Below are 17,010 nucleotides of genomic sequence, written 5' to 3'. Positions count from 1 at the left end.
CACACCCGCTTCCTGTCCCCGTGTCGCTGCCACCACCCCAGCACAGACCCCTCCGGTCTGCGAGGCTTCTGCGGAGGTTGCTGTCCTGTCCGGGCCCTTACCCATGGGCTGCCGGGAGGGGTGGTACACCTGCAGGTCAAAGGGCTGAGTGTTGGTCCTCTGGACCACGGTGACATTGTGGCCCGTCCACTTGTTGGCCTTGGCCAGTGTGTTTGTCCGCCAGTCCGTCCAGTACACCTCGCCTCCATACAGCGTCACTGCAAACGGGTGCGACAGGAACTCGTGTCCCCGAAGCACCTCCATGTGACCGGAGCCGTCGTAACGGGCAGAGTAAATGGCGTCTGACCTGAGAGCGTGGTTCAGGGCAGAGTGAGGAGCCAGTGGGAACCTGAGACCTCGGGGTACGCAGCCCGGGGTTCCCACCTTCTCAGCCCTGACCCCAGTTCCCCTGCCCCTTCACTCTCCCCAGCACACAGGGCTGGGGTGACGTTTAGAAAAAGATGCCCCCTTCAGGCACATCAACTAAAAAAAGTCCCGCCCCTCAAGCAGAGCTTACAGATGTATGAGCAAGCATGGTGTTGTGCCCAGCCCTGTGTGTGGGACAGCCCTGCCTCTGCCCTCCTCCATCTGCGCCTCTTTCCCGGCCCAGCCTCTGCCCCTACTCAGTACTCTTCCTGGGCCCTTGTCTGGCTCCAGCTCCACTTCAGTCCTGGCCTTCTCACCATGCTCAAGGCTACTGGGTCCTGGGACCCTCGGCCCCGCCCTGTCCCCAGGGGGTGGGGAGGACGGGGCTCCAGGGAGGTGCAGGTGCTGACCTGGCGTCGATCCACAGGATGCGCTTCTCCAGGTAGTCCACGGTGAGCCCATTGGGCCAGCCCCCAGAGCCTGTCTCCCGGTGGATGGTGCGGCGCCCGGCCCCACTCATGGAGGCTGCCTCGATGCGGGGCAGGCTGGCATCCCAGTCCGTCCAAAACAAGATCCTAGGGGAGTGGGGAGGGGGTCAGGAGGGCCAAGGTAGAGGCCTGGGGGAGGGGTTGCAGGAGGATCCTTGGTGAAGGGCGGAGGAGGCAAGGAGCACTGGGAGATGGGTGTGTCTGGCCCCTTCAGGGGAGTCACGGGACCAGAACAGGTCTGGGCAGGGCCCTCACCCATCCCGGGGATCCAGTGCAATCGCCCTGGGGTGCTCGATGTCACCAGCCAGCAGCGTGGTTCGTAGGGTCCCATCCAGCTTGGCCACCTCAATCTGGTCCAGGTTACTTTCCACCCAGTAGATGTTGCCCGCAATCCAGTCTACAGCCAGGCCCTCGGGTGTGGCCAGGCCATACTGAATCACCACCTCGAAACTGGTCAGGGCTGAAGAAGAGAGGTCACAGGAGGTTAGACTCACCTGGGGTGGGGGGTGAGCTCATGATACATGCTAGGAATCCTGGATGGCCCACCCCAACCTTGACACCTCTGTGAACACCTCTGGTGTGCCCTGAGTTCAACAGAGCTTCCCAGAACCCCTACTCTCCTCACCCAGGCCCCCTGCCCCAGGAGGTCAAGCAGAAGCCTGGCTTCTAGAACCCTGGAGAAGGGGAAGTGGCGACTATCTTCTGCCTGTGACTCTCTGAAGGGCCAACTCCTGGGAGGAGGTCAGAGCAGAGGGTGGGGGCTTTAGGGAACAGACCTAGACTCAATATGAAGCAGAGAGAATTTTCTAGAACTCACTCCACAGATGGTCCTGGAGGTCTTTCTATGGTTTTATATATATATATATACACAGACACACACACATATACTGTGCTGAATGCTAACTCTTTTCGACCCTATGGACTGTAGCCCACCAGGCTCATCTGTCCATGGGATTCTCCAGGCAAGAATACTGGAGTGGGTTTCCATGCCCTCTTCCAGGGATCTTCCCAACCCAGGGATTGAACCTGGGTCTCCTGCACTGCAGCCAGAATCTTTACTGTCTGAGCCACCAGGGAAGCCCTATATACATATATAGTAATTTAGAAACTGTTACATAATGTGAACATTTTCACAGTCTACTTAACCATCTCCTAGTTGATGGACATTTGAGATGGTTCCAGGTTTTCTCTATGGACTTCTCTGGTGGCTCAGACAGTAAAGAACTTGCCTGCAATGCAAGAGATCTGGGTTCAGTCCCTAGGTTGGGAAGATCCCCCGGAGAAGGGCATGGAAACCCACTCCAGTATTCTTGCCTGGAGAATTCCATGGAGAGAGGAGCCTGGCAGGCTACAGTCTATAGGGTCACACAGAGTCGGACACAACTGAGCAACTAACACTTCACATTTTTCTCTATGACAATACCAACTCTTCTAGTAAAATGCACTTCTTTCAAGCCTCTGCTCAGATGTCAGCTTCTCAGGGGGCTTTCCATGACCATCCAGTTTAAATGCCACCCCCGTTCTCCCGCGCCACCCTGCCCCTTCTCCTTATCCACAGTACTACCCCCTCTGTCACAGTCTGTGCCGCACTCATTCCCTGTGTTTATCTCTGATGTTCCCACTGGTGTGTAGGCTCCATGAGGGCAGACATTCTGTCTTGTTTGGCTCCCTGCTGTTTCCCCTGGGCCTGGAGTGCGTGGCAGGGGCTCAGGAATGAGCGTTATTAAAGAAGCAAGTCTGTGATGGGTCAGGCCGCTTCGGGACAGAAGGCAGGGTTCAGGTACCCCACCCCTAAATGGCTTTTTTCTTGCAAGCCTGCAATTCTGGCCATTCCAAAGAAAGGCTGATCATTTTGTTAATTATCAGGCTGGCAGCTCTGCTGACGGTAATTACCGGGCGTCAGGCACTGAGACCCACAGCAAAATCTAACCCAATTAACAAGAGTGTGGGGGATAGGGGAACTCAGGGCCTCTGCTCCAGGCAGCCTGCATCTGGTCCCCTGGATCTGAGAGCCCAAGGGCCGGGTCTGGGGTGCACTGGGGCCCCACGTCGGTGTCGGTCTAGGGGCAGGAGGGGGTCACCTCCGTTGTCCAGCAGTTTCCCGCGGTAGATCTTGTCCTCCACCACGTCGGTCCAGTAGAGGGCGCTCTGGCTGAGGTGGAAGTCCAGGGCGATGGTGTTGCGCAGGCCGGGAACCAGCACGCTGTAGTCCCCTTTGTGGAGGTCAATGCGCCGGATCTCGTGGCGGTTGGAGAAGATGATGAACGGCTTGAAGGGGTCTAGGGAGGGGTGTGATGGGGTCACTTCTTGCCTCCGAGCCACTCCGTGGGCCCTGGCACTGGGCCCAGATGGAAACCTCAGCCTCCTCCTGCAGTTCAGCTGCCGCACTCCCGCCCACCCCGCCACCCCCCGGCCCAGTTCCTCCGCCTCGGTCCCGACCGCCTCTCACCCAGGCTGCGGCAGCTCTCGCCGTCGGGCTCCAGCACCCAGCCCTCATAGCAGGAGCACTTCACGCTGAACTTGTTCTGGTCGCATTTCTGGCTGCACTTGAGATGCTTGGCGCAGTAGCTCTGGATCTGGCAGGTGTGGTTGTCAGGCCCCAGCTCCATGCCCAGAGGGCATGAGCACACGATGCCTTCACCAGGTGCCACGGAGCAGTTGTGGCTGCAGCCACCGTTGTTCAAAGAGCATTGGTCTGGGGTGGGGGGCGGGGAGCAGGGGACAGGATCAGGGTCAGGATCCAGAAGGAGGCAGGTCCTTTCCATTCCTCTGTCCCCTTGCTTCCCAGGCACCCTTGGGACCAGGGTTCGGATCCCTGCACCCACTGCGTGGGTGGTCATCTCCTCTCTCCAGGAGCACCCCTCTATCATGGTCTTGTCTTTCTGATATCTATTTCCCAGCCTCTTCTTGAGCCATGGTGGGGGCCCCAGCCTTTTGACTCTCTCTGGGGTGGGGGGTGTGGGAGACTTTCCTCTATCTCTTCTGATGTGGGTGTGATTTGGGGGTGGGGTGCGGTAGGGAATGTCCTGCTCCGGGTCCTCGGACACACCCCAGGACGTGTCTGCCCTGACTGATGACCCGTCAGTGGTTCTCAGGGCTGGTCCTTATCTCCCGCTTCTCTCCTCTGAGGAACCCGATGCTGGGCCAGCCGGGCTCAGAGGAGATAAGGGGCTCTGCTCCTCATCCTGGAGTCACACTAGGCGGCCCTCCCTGACCCTCGTCCTTTTGATCTTGAATGCACAGCCTCCTCCCCCAACCTTCTCACTCACTCAGCAGGACGGGGTGCCTGCCCTTCTGACCACATCAAGCCTCAACCCTGGTGCCTTCATCCTGAAAGCTGGCTGAGGGAGGGGGGCTGGGCCTGCAGGGAGGGGCTGCACTACACTGTCTCCACTGTACTTCATGGGCTGTGTGACTTTGGGCCAGCTCTTCAACCTCTCTGAGCCTCAGTTTTCTCATGGATAAGATGGGGGAATTGTATGTGTCTCACAGGGCTGCTTTATGGGTTAAATGCTGTAACAGTGGGAACACTGAGCACAGCCTCTTGGAAATGGGTTTCTTAGTAATGGCTCTGAGGACTGCTCACCCAGCAGCCAGATCTGCCGTTTCTAGCCTGAGACCCCCTCCCCACAGAGCTTGTCCTGTTGCACGGCCCCGGCCTGGCCCAGCCTCATCTAGCTTCCTTGCCCATTTGTCTTTCCTGGGCCCAGGACTCACCACAGAGCTCTCCCTCATCTGAGCCATCTCCACAGTCGTCGTTGCCATCACACAGCTTGTCGGGCGGCAGGCAGACCGAGGTGTTGTTGGCACAGGGGTGCGAGGGCGGCCTGCAGGCCAGGGACTCACAGTTCTCCTCGTCCGAGTTATCCTCACAGTCGCTGTCGCCATCACACACCCATGCTTTGCTGATGCACCGAGCTGCGGAAGGGGTACAGCATCAGGGGCCAGGCCTGGCCAGTAGGGCTCTCTGTGCCCTCTTCCCCGACCCGGTGGGCTTCTCTAATCAGGCCATAACTATAATACTTTGGGGTCCACTAGGAACCTTGAGGCTTTTTCTGTCAAATTCACATGGACAACAAAGAAGGCAGGAATCTGCAGGAGGTGCTGACATTCAGGACTGGAGAGGGTTTTGGTTCCCAGGGCCCTAACTGCAGGCTCTGGCCCCTTCATACCTCCCCCATGCATCTGGCACAAGCTTTTTTCTGTACAGCCATTTGCCTCACAGTGTCCCCCTTGCCCTTGCCCTGCTCTCAGTATCGTCTCCTGTCTGTGCAGTTTCTCTTCAGTCCTTCTTTTTACCAGAGTCTTTGCAGCCAAACTTGACGTTGGGATCACAGACGTGGGTCACTCCCTCACAGCTCTTCTCGTCACTGGAGTCCATGCAGTCAGTGTCCCCGTCGCAGCGCCACCGCAGGGGGATGCACAGGCCATCCAGCCGGCACTGGAACTCATCATTGTGGCAGCCGCCAGGAGGCCTTGTGGCTGCAGGGGGACAGGTGGAGAGCTCCGGATCAGCCATCCCATCTCTACCTTTCCAAACCCCTCCTGCCATACCTGGCCCGGGGCTATGAGCTGAGGCCGGCTGGAGAGATCTCTGAGTCCCACTGACTCTCCCTGCAAGTGCTAACTCCGAGTCAGGGTCGTGACTCCTTCCAGGGCTTAGAAATCCTCTTGTTTCACCTCCTTATTTCACACATGTGAGCTCGGCTGGATAAGCAATTTGCTAGGTCAAAGCTCAAATGCCCCCCACCTTAGCCTAGCCTCTGCTGCACTCGTTCACTTCACAAACACTTACTGAGCACCTATTGTGTGCTAGCCACTGTCCCAGGAGCCAGCATGAATAAGACAGTGGCCTCACCCCCGTGGAGCTGAAGTTCTAGCAGGGAAGACAAGCAGTGAAGACGCGACACAGAAATCCAGAATGGAACTACAGGTGGTGATCAAGGAAGGCTATGCAGACTAAGCCGGGTCAACGCTAGGGAGCATGGGATGCTACTTGAGATAAAGAGTCAGGAAGGGCCTCTATGGAGGAGATGTTTGAGCAAAGACCTGAATGACGGGAGCCGTGAGATTAACCGTGCATCCCAGGAAGGGGAACAGCTAGCAAAAGCCTCTGAAACAGGACCACGCGGGTGTACTCAGAAAATGCCCAGGGTGTATTTAAAGCCATGCGGCTGGAGCAGGTGATGGAGGAGATGAGTGGCAGGAATGCAGGTCAGAGAGGTTGGGGGAACCCTGCCGGCCATGAAGCAGGGCTCAGCACGGATTCGAAGTGTGCAGGGGGCCAGGGCAGGCTCGAGGGCAGGGCTGGGGAGTGATCTGATGTGTAGGATGTGATCTGGCGGCTGTGCTGTGACTCAGGATGCCGGGGAAGGAGCGGAAGCAGTAATGGGAGGCACGAGTGACTGTGCACAGCCTCGCCTCGCACTCACGCTCCGCCATGTACACGGTCCACGTGCGCATCTCCTCCCTGGACTTCAGCACCAGCCTCCCAGCTCATCTTCCTCCCTCAGGGTCTCTCCCCCGGAGCCTCTTCCCAACCTAATGTCCTTCCAGGATTGTCCTCTGAAAGCATTTCCTACATCTCAACGCCTTCCAGCTCTGAGACCCTTCGCAGGTCACCAGTGCCTGACCTGCGGCTGTAATCTGCACCCTCTGGGTGCTGCCTCGTTGCCTGCTGTCCCCTTCAGTCTGAGGCCCCCGCCCCACAGCCCGATGACCCTGGAAGGAGTGCTCAGTTTCGCCTTCTAAGTTGTACTGCTGGCTTCTCCAGGCTGTTCCCACCACCCCCATCTGAAGACCCTCCCTCTTGTCCATAGCCTAAGCCCTCACTGGGGCCCAGTTCAAACCCCACCTCCTCTGAAACGGTCCTCGACCATTCCAGCTCATAGACAGTTAATAATTGTGACACGACACCCCTGCTCCCATGGGCCAGGCCCGCACGTATCTCCCCTCACTTCACAGAGGAGGACACAAAGGAAGACGCCAAGTCTCGGGGGAAGCAACCCATCCAAGTCTGCCCAGCTGGTGAGGGGCAAAGAGCTTCCCCACCTTGCCACACCTCGGGCCTCCAGGGGTTCTCAGAGTCCCAAGGCACTGTGACCTGTCCCACTCAGCGGCCCTTCTCAGACACCCCTTGAGACACAGTCACTGCTTCCCGGGCCTCCGGTGACCCTCCCCATCCTGCCTCTCAGTGCTGGACGCACAGTACTGTTCCCACTGTGTGCACCTTAACTCTACCAGGCAGAGGTTGCAGGGTGCTAGCGAAGGGGCCAGATGAAGCCTGGAGAGAGACTTTGGTCTGCCATATTTTTAAAACTTTTCAAACAAATTGCCAGTTGTTACAGCTTGACTTGTGTTCCCTAAAAAGACGCTGAAATCTTAACTCATAGCACCTGTGAATAGGACCTTATTTGGAAATAGGTCTTTTTTTTTTTGCAGATGATCAACTTAAGATTAGGATGATCCACTGTGACTGCATACTTATATAAAGAGGAAATATGACATAGAGACCAACACGCACTCATTGGATTTTGCCATGTCAAGATGAAGGCAGAGACTGGGATGAAGCTTGTACGAGCCAAGGAACACCAAAGATTGCCAGCAAACACCAGAAGCTAGGAGACAGGCCTGGAATAGATTCTCTCTCCTGACCCTAGGAAGGAACCAACTCTGTTGACATTTTGGTCTTGGACTTCCAGCCTCCAGACTGTGAGACATTCGATTTCTGTTGTTTAAGTCACTTAGTTTGTGGTGCTTGGTTATAGCAGCCTTAGGAAACTAGCATACCAGTGTGTTAAAATGGGTAATTTCAGGTTTCCCTGGTGGCACAGTGGATAAGAATCCGCCTGCCAATTCAGAGGACATCGGTTTGAACCCTGGTCTAGGAAGATCTCCCAGGCCGCGGAGCAACTAAACCTGTGTGCCACAACCACTGAGCCTGTGTTCCACAAGAGAAGCCACTGCAGTGAGAAGCCTGTGCACCACAGCTGGAGAGTAGCCCCTGCTCTCTGCAAAGAGAGAAAGTCTGAGCACAGCAACGAAGACCCAGTGCAGCCATAAATATATATATTTCTTTAAATGGGTAGATTTCACGCAAAATCTGCCCTCCTGAAGCCAGGGCAATCTGGGGGCTGCATTATTCCATGGCAACAATGGGCCAGGGCTGAAAAACCAACATCCCTTGAGAAAGTCTGTGCCTTCCATTAACCCCAGTCCTTCAATTAACCCCATAGGTCCTGGAGGCCTGGGCACTGGGGACCCCACAGAGCCGACTCCTCTCTCCTTTGGTGCCCACTGTGCTCGTCCTCCCCTAGCCCTGTGGGCATCCCTATCTCACGCTACCAGTGACTGAACACAGGCTGTGTGCTTTCCGTGCATGATTTCACGGAACCTCCACGTCAACACAATAATGCCCTGTGCTATTATTATCCCCACTTTGCAGATGAAACTCACAGGGGCCCACAGAGATTAAGTAACTTGCTCAAGGCCACCCAGATAGTAAGTTGCAGAGCTGGAGCTCAAACCCAAGGCCACCTGACTGCAAAGCCTGAGATCTTAACAGTGTGTGACATTGATTTGTCCACAGCTTTCCTCTCCCACATGACTGGAAACTCCTGAAGGATAAGAGCTGCTTCAGGGTTATCTCTGGTTCCCAGATGGCGGTGGCACGCGGTGGGAAGGATGGATGGAGGGTGGACGGTCTGGCCCCCACCCCGCTGGTCCCCAGGCGCCCACCCTGGTTGGTGCAGTTGGCGTGTGTCTCGTCGCTGTAGTCCCCGCAGTCGTTGTCCCCGTCGCAGGTCCAGTGCTCAGGGATGCAGCGCCCGCTGTTGCACTTGAACTGGGTGCTAGAGCAGGAGTGGCTGCAGCCCGCCTCATCGCTGTTGTCCCCACAGTCATTGTCTGGGGAGGGGGGTGGCAAGAAGGGAAGAGGCGAGCAGAGGGTCAGCACATGACTTTCTCTGTGACCCCAGCATGGGGTCCCCGCTCCCTCCTCCCCATTCCCAACCTCGACCCACCCCAACCTCCCCACCAAGAAAATAAAAAACAGAAAAGACACAGAAACTGCATAGACTGCAGCATGCACCATGGCCCACGCGGTGGGGGGCAGGGAGAGGTAGGGCGAGCTCCCGGAGGGCCCTTCCCTCAGTCTGCAAGACTGGGGGTGGGGACAGGATGCATTCCTTTCCCCTTTTGGCAGTGGGTGGGAACAGGGGTCTGCTTGCCTGGGGGAAAGGAAAGGGATTTCTCTGGTTAGGGAAGGACAGAGGTGGGCGGAGTATAGGTGAGGGCTCTGCTGGGGGGATAGGGTTAGAGAGGCCTGGCCCTGAGCCCCTGAGTGTGGGCATCACCGGCCGGAAGTGTGGGTGAGGGGCACTGCCTGCAGCTGGGAAGGCCCCTGAAGGCATGTGAGGGTGACTGAGCCAGTGTCCTGCAGTCTAGGCCTGGTGGGCAGGGCCACCAGACTTCTCTCCACATTTTCAGGACGCTGGAGAAGGTGGGTTTAGCTGTCCCCTTGGGCTGTGCTCCTGCCTCTTTCCCAGCTGCCTTTGCGTCTCGGACACTCTCCTCCTGCCACGTCTTGGTCTCCCTGTCCCCACCTCTCTGTCATCTCCTCTCCTGGGAGAGCTCCTTCTGCCCTCTCTTTCCCCTCCACTGTTTCCTTTCTCCCTCTGTGGTCTCCTCTCTCACTTCTCTCTGCTTTTCCTCCACATCCTAGGAGCTCTGGGGAAGGGAGCTGCATGGGGGTCCTGGGAGGTGGCCCAAGGCCAGCTGGGGCTCTAGGGTGATGGTGCATGTGCTTCTATGCACTGACCGGCAGGCTCAGGACAGGTCTTTTCATCAGAGCCGTCCCCACAATCCTTCTCTGAAACACAGAAACCGCCAAGGCAACCATTGGCACACGAGACACGGCAAAGATGAGGGGCAACGTGGCGCTGACCCAGTACATCCTCACACACGTTAGCTAGGGCTCGAGCCCCACTGCGACACATCACGACAGCACACCAGACAGGACCAGATCCCGGAGACAGCACACACACAACAGTCCACCGGCCCCCGTGGCTGACGTCACCTGGTCCAGGGCTGACCGCCAGGTAGGCTCCCGAGTCTGGAGCCGGAGCCTGGAGGGGGCACCGAGGACCCCAGAAGATGGGGTTTGTAGGGAGAAGGGAGCTGGGCACGGGCCGTCCTTGCTCTGCCCCTCTGGCCATTCCTGCTCATCTCCCCCTGCCCCCTGAGCCTCTGCCAGGGGATGGGCAGCTCTACCCAGAGAGGAACAGCGCTGACAGGCAGTGGGCGGGGTCTCCCCTTGGTCATCTTGGCTCCCTTACAATGTTTCTAGCTCATCCTTATTTCTTCCAGACAACCCGGTGGGGCAAGAGTGACCTGGAGGGGGGCCCTGGCTTGATTCTAAAACCCCTCACCTCCCACCCAGGACCTGGCTACGGGTTCTAGCTTTCCCAGGAATCAGGGCAGGTGAAGGGAGACAAGCTCTTACCATTGTCACATCTCCAGTTGATGTTGATGCATCTGCCATTGTTGCAGGTAAACTGAGTCAGGGGGAAGCAGGTGGGATAGGCTGTCAGAGAGAAAGACTAGCTGAGTAGGGTCCGTAAGATTATACAGCATCACAGCACAAGCAGGTGGGTGCAGGGTCCCCACCATAACCCACAGTCCCCTGCCCAGCTAGGTGGGGGAGGGAAGGCTAAGTAGAGGGGCCTCGGCCTGAAACTGCCCATTCATGCCTACCCCCACTAAGCATCCTTTTTTTCTTTTTTTAACTTTTTATTTTATATTGGAATATAGCCAATTAAAAATGTTGTGATAGTTTCAGGTGGACAGCAAAGGGATTCAGCCAGACATACACATGTATCCATTTCTAAGCATCCTTCCTTCAAGCAACTAGTTTCCAAGCACAAGCCATGTGCTGAGTGCTTTCCATGCATGATCTCACTGATCCCCCACATCAATGCTGGGGTGCAGGTGCCGTCATTAGCCCCATTTTGCAGAGGCTTCCCTAGTAGCTCAGATGGTAAATAATCCACCTGCAATACAGGAGACTCGGGTTGGATCCCTGGGTCAGAAAGATCCCTTGGAGAAGGGAATGGCAACCCACTCCAGTATTCTTGCCTGGAAAATCCCATGGACAGAGGAGCCTGGTGGGCTACAGTCCATGTGGTCGCAAGAGTCAGACACGACTGAATGACTTTTACTTGCAGATGAAACTCACCGGGGTCTATGGAGATTAAGTGACAACGCTACCCAGGTACTAAGCTGCGGGATCTCTCCAGCACCCCTGCCCCAGGGCCCGTTCTGGTGGACCCTCCCTCCCTGTGCCAGCCCGGCTGTCCTCCGTCTCACTCACCACACGAGGCTGACTCATCGGAGCGGTCCCCACAGTCATCGTCCAGGTCACATGTCCAGGAGATGGGGATGCAGCGGCCACTGGCACAGGAGAACTGGTTGGGTGGGCAGGTGCGAGCTGGGGACAGGCGAGGGTGTGAGTGCTCATAGGCCAGTCCTTGCTTTACATTTCATTTTCTTTTCTATTAGTCTCTGCCTCTCTGGAAGTCTTCCCAAGGATCTCAAAGCCATTTCTCTTAGAGACGTCATTCAAAATCACCCATGTGATCTCACAGTGGACACTTGATCCCATCACTTGAGGGGTCGCTGGTGTCCTCCAAGGAGAAGACCCACCCACCTTGCTTGTCATCACCAACCTGGAGCTGTGCTCTGCCTCCTTGCAAGTGGGGCCTCCTAGCCAACCCTGTCCTCCCTCCCCTCTGCCCCGGGTGCCCCCTGCTCCTTTCTCTTCCTGAGGCCCCTCTGTCTCCCCAAGCCTGGCTCCCACCTCTGCCCTGCCCTGGTGACAGAGGGGGGCCACTGTGGTCACCCTGCCTCCCACACCTGAGCAAGTAGCATTGGACTCGTCTTCACTGTTCCCACAGTCGTTGTCCCCGTCACAGAGCCAGCGGTTGGGGATGCAACGGTTGTTCTCACACTTGAACCGGTCCGAGGGGCAGGTGTGCTGATCTGGGGAGGGATGGGTCAGGGGTCAGCCAGAGGGAGGTGACTCAGCTCTCCAGCTGCAGCCCGAGGGTCGCTGTCCCGCCATGCGGCAGGCACTCACGGCAGAGGGCGGGGGCCTCGTCGCTGTTGTCCAGGCAGTCATTGTCCCCGTCGCACTTCCAGCGCTCCTGGATGCAGCGGCTGTTGGAGCAGGCGAACTCGCCAGGCTGGCACTGGGGTGGGGGCACGTAGGATGGGTTCGCTGCGGGCACCACCAGACGTGAGGGGGAAAGTCAGACCCAGGTCACGGACAGGTGCTGAGCCCCTGTCCTCTGCTTGTTTCATGATTTTAAAATAATATACACAGTAATATTTCCCAGGGCATAGTTTTTCATGAACATATGATCTGGATGGAAGCTGCAACTCTTTGTCAAGCCACAAGGTGACGCCTGCTCAGCTGCTTCCAGCTCTGCAATGTGGTCGAAGTATAAGGCTGCTTCCAAGAGAATCTAGAACTCCCCGGCCTTCTGATCCCAGCGAACAGACCACCTTTGCCCCTCCCTGCCATCTCCATGAACTTGGAAGTCATTTCAGGGACCCCCAGACCCTGACCTGGTCCCTGGACTTTTTCCCTCATAAATGTGTCAATTCTACAGGCAGGAGTGAAAACAGCCCTGCCAGCTCCTGTCCCCAACACTCATGCCGCCATCTGCCTTCAGCTGTCAGCAGTAAAGTCACTGTGTCCTCTGTCTGTGTTTTCACAGGGTGGGCTCTGGAAGCCCAGGAACGCCCATGTCAGTTCCTGGCTCTGGATCCCACAGCTCTGCTCACGCCTTTCTGACCCATCTCTTACCCTCTCTAATCCTGTGGGTTCCAGGGACCACTGGGTCTGGAGGCTGCATGTGTCCCCCTTGTTCCTCACCTCTGCTTCCAGACCATTCGCCTTCTCTCCTCTCTCAAAAATCAGTGTTGACTTTCATGTTATAAAACTATGTAAGCTCCTACCACCACGGGCCCCAGCATCCTTAGAGTCCTCAGCTCCTGCTTCGTAGTCACTTTCTCATAATCGCTCCCTTTAATTCTTGGTGATTTCAATGACCATGTGGATACTCTTTCACTGCAGTGGCCTCTCAGCTCTGAAGCTCCTTTCCACCAATGCTCTTGCCCTGAACCAGGCCTCAGTCACTCACTCTTAGCTGTACGCTATGGCCCACTGACCCATTTTCCTTTCTTAGGATTCTACCTAAGGAAACTGTCCTGAATCTGGGAAGACATGAAGGTATAAGAAATAGCAGAGCAGGTGATTAATAACCAGACTCTGGGCCAGACTTTCTGGGTTCAAACCCCTGCTCTCATTTTGGGCCTCAATTTCTTCATCTATAAATTGGGATAATAAAAATACCTTCCCGGGGCTTCCCTGGTTAAGAATCTGCCTTGCAACGCAGGGGATGCGGGTTCGATCCTTGGTCAGGGAATTAGGATTCCACGTGCCACATGCCATTGAGTAACTAAGCCCGTGTGCCTTGAAGCCCATAGCCACAACTAGAGAAAGCCTGAATGCCACAACTACTGAAGCCCATGTGCTCTGGAGTCCACGCATCGCCACTGCTGAGCCTGCACTGCTAGAGTCTGCACTGCAACAAAAGATCTCGCAAGACGCAACTAAGATTCCACGTCCACAACTAAAACCCAACGCAGCCAAATAAAGAAACGTTAAAGAAAATCTTTACAAGAATATTTTAAGGAATAAGTCAGTTACTGCATGGGGAGTGCTTAGAACCATGCCTAGTACATAGTTTGTGTTCAGTAAATGCTGGCAGTGATTATAACAAAAAACTGGAAGCAATATCCAACAGTAGAGAAATGGCTGAGTAAATTATGGGATGTTTACTGAATGAAACACACTTTGGCCATTAGAAAGTCTGCTGATGTACTCATGACACCCTGTCAAGTGACAAGCGCAGGAAACAGCAGGTGCAGCGCGATTCTGTTTAAGTAAAGCAAATGCAGAGAGATTCGGAGAGCGCTCCCCGAACGATAACAGCACAAACTATGGGTGGTGGAATTTGGGGTGATTTGTACTTCTCTGTATATTTCTATAGCGTTTGCTTGTTTTTACAATGAACATGACCCACTTTTATCTAAAAATGGGGCTATTTAAAACAATGCAATAATAACACAGAAAATTTGTGGCATATATGAGCCAAAAGAGGCAGAAAACATTTATATACACTACGATTTACAGCCATGTAAAAACCCACCTAAGGGGAAAAGGATGATGTTCACTTACCACAATGCTAACAGCACAGTGGTGGTTTGCTGGAGAAACTGGGCTTTTTCCCCCCTCTCTAATTTCCAATATTTTGAACTATTGTATTACTTGAATAATAGAGAAATAAATGTAAAAGAAGTTAAGAATGTTTTTCCCTTTCCAGAGCTGTCCTGCTCGCCACTCAAGTTTCCCTTAATCTTCATGCCCTCCCAAAACCCCCAAACCCTGGTCACCGTAAAACCCTCTAGCACCCAGAGCCTTCACTCACTCCATCCTTCAACTTTTTTTTTTTTGGCTGCACCACGCAGCGTCTGGGCTCTTAGTTCCCCAACCAGGGATGGAACCCAGGCCCCCTGTATTGGAATCACAGTCTTAACCACTGGACCGCCAGCAAAGTCTATCCCTCAACTTCTATTGCGTCCCTCAGGGCCCTCTTTGCCTCCTTCATCTCCGATCCCCATCCAGACACTGTGGCCTTCTGCTGGAGTCTGCTCCCCCACCTCCCACCCCAGCTGGGCCCTCATACCCAAACAAGTGACACCGTCTGCGTCCAACACCTGATCCTCAGCGCAGGCACACTGACGGCTCCCAGGGGTGGCCAGGCACAGGCTGCTGCAGCCGCCGTTGTTCACCCGGCATTTGTTGGTGCCCACTGTGAAGGAGGGGCCACGGGTGCAGGAGAGACGAACAGGACGACAGGAGATGGGTTGTGGCAGAGTCAGGAAAGGCCAGAGCAGGGAGACGAAAGGCCAAGGGAGGCGGTGCATTAAAAGGAGAAGACAGAAAGAGGGAATGTGGAGGGGTTGAAGATGAGGAGATGGAGGCATGGGACAGGAGGGGTGATGGGGAACATGGAAGGTCAAATTGGGGTGGGGGCCTCTCTTCTCAAGAGCCTCAAAAGTCAGAGCCTAGGCTCCCTGGGAGTGCCTTCACCCCACCCACAGAAGCCTCGCCCACCATCCAGATCCCACCCCTGTCCCAGTCCTGCTCCAGGGGTACCTTGCTGCTGCTGGGCATCATACATGCGGATCTCAAAGATGGGGGGCCGCTCGCTGCGCAGAAGGGTCACGATGGGGGCTGCGCCTCCTGTGCCCCGCTCCAGGCGGTAGACACTGCCGCTCCGGTACTCAGTCCAGAAGAGGTAGTTGCCGTGGTGACAGAGGCCAAAGGCGTGGTTCAGCTCAGGACCCTCGTACACAATCTAGGAATAGACAGGGGCTTACCCAGCAGCTGAGAGACAAGTGGGGGTGCCTCAGGGAGGCTTAGGGGTTCACTGCTTTGTACACTCATATGTCCATAGCCTGGGTGTGGGCTTGTCTCCCCCATCAGCCCAGAAGCCCCCGAGGATGGGAGCTTTGCACACAGTGAAGTGCCAAAGCCTGAACCCAGCAGACACGGTGAGGGCTGGCCCACACTCCTCTCCTTTGTTGATTCATATTCATTGATACCCCTCCAACATATGCGCATGTGCGCACGCACACGCAAACACAGAGCAGTGGGCTGAGAGCCAGAATCCATCCATTCATTTCTTCACCCGCCACACGTTTGCCAGAATCTGTTAAGGTAGCACTCAGAAACGGAGAAGATATGGTCCCTGCACTGGAGCTGCCACTGTCTCAGGAAAGGCACTCAGGGTCATCAGGGTGGCAAAGGATCTGGAGACAGCATCCCAGCGGAGGTGGCCCCTGAGAGGTGTGCCAGGTGAGGAGGGGCTGGGCAGAGGCTAGAAGGTCTGCATGAGCAACAGCACAGGGGGCAGGCCTTGACATGTACTGGGCTCATGAGTCGTCTAATGATGCTGTCCCAGTGCTGGGATGTGGGAAGCAGGGAGAAAGACAATCATAGAGATGGTCAGGACCACATTGCAGACGGCCTTAAATACTGTGAGAGCTTGGGCCACACGCCTAGACGTGCACGGAACTCACGAATGAAGCACGCACCACCCAAATGAACGAGCATACGAATACACCGTCTCTAGGTGTCTGGCACCTGTACACAGGCACTCAGTGTAGGCACACACCAGCGTGTGCTGTGTGTACATGCACAAGCAGGCTGAGGTGCACAAGATGTGTATGCTCAGGCGGTCAGGCCCGCAGGCCACGTGAACAGTCACAGAGATACTCTGAAGAAGCAATCCTTAAACACCACAAGACACAGGCACACAAGCGCACAGAGGGACACACCCACAAGCTCACAGGCGAACACACATGCAGCACTCAGGCCTGGACTCACACGGATGCCCACACATTCAGACACCCAGCCTCAGTCACACACACACGCAGTCCAGAAATGCACACATGAACACCTACACACAGCTGCACGCCTGCCCACCTTCCGGTCTGTGCCATTGAGCAGGATGGTTTCAATGCGGTCATAGAAGGCATCCACCCAGTAGAGGCGCCCAGCTGGGATGTCCAGGCTCAGCCCATTGGGCCAAAGTACTGTCTTGGAGGTGACGAAGATGTCTCGGTGTGAGCCGTCCATCCAGGCCCTCTCTAGCCGCCCTCGCCGACTGTCCTTGGGGTCCTCCTCCCAGTCAGTCCAGTACATCCACCTGTGGGCAGTTACTGGTCAGCATCACATGGGCCACCCCTGCCATCAGCATCCTCCCCTGTGATCCTAGGCCAGGCAGGCCCTCCCAGAGCCCCTCACAGGGTCCTCTTGCCCTGCTCATCCCTGGCCCACACATTTCATTCATTCATTCATTCACTCCTCCATTCAACAAGTAGGTGCTGAGTGCCTACTGAGTTGGGCACAGCTCTGGCACTGGAGGTGAGCCCAAGGCTGCCAAGACCCCTCTCTCATGGAGCCCATGTCCCACCCAGGACACAG

The 17,010-nt window shown here is 55.8% G+C and overlaps 1 protein-coding gene across 1 annotated transcript in view; it reads right to left on the bottom strand.

Moving 5' to 3' along the window:
* Positions 1–17,010, bottom strand: part of LRP1 (LDL receptor related protein 1) — an 80,843-nt gene that overhangs the window by 32,701 nt on the left and 31,132 nt on the right. Inside the window, 15 exon segments of the mRNA XM_070370438.1 lie at positions 102–346; positions 816–980; positions 1,149–1,353; positions 2,975–3,172; positions 3,343–3,588; positions 4,611–4,811; positions 5,193–5,375; positions 8,631–8,798; positions 10,396–10,476; positions 11,263–11,379; positions 11,805–11,930; positions 12,028–12,168; positions 14,705–14,830; positions 15,178–15,379; positions 16,510–16,732. Of these exon segments, the coding sequence (XP_070226539.1) occupies positions 102–346; positions 816–980; positions 1,149–1,353; positions 2,975–3,172; positions 3,343–3,588; positions 4,611–4,811; positions 5,193–5,375; positions 8,631–8,798; positions 10,396–10,476; positions 11,263–11,379; positions 11,805–11,930; positions 12,028–12,168; positions 14,705–14,830; positions 15,178–15,379; positions 16,510–16,732 (2,627 nt within the window).

Source organism: Bos mutus, chromosome 5 (genome assembly GCF_027580195.1).
Source record: "Bos mutus isolate GX-2022 chromosome 5, NWIPB_WYAK_1.1, whole genome shotgun sequence".
Taxonomy (NCBI): Eukaryota; Metazoa; Chordata; class Mammalia; order Artiodactyla; family Bovidae; genus Bos; species Bos mutus.
The sequence above is the reverse complement of the archived record's forward strand: the minus strand, read 5'-3'. Positions and strand labels throughout refer to the sequence as shown.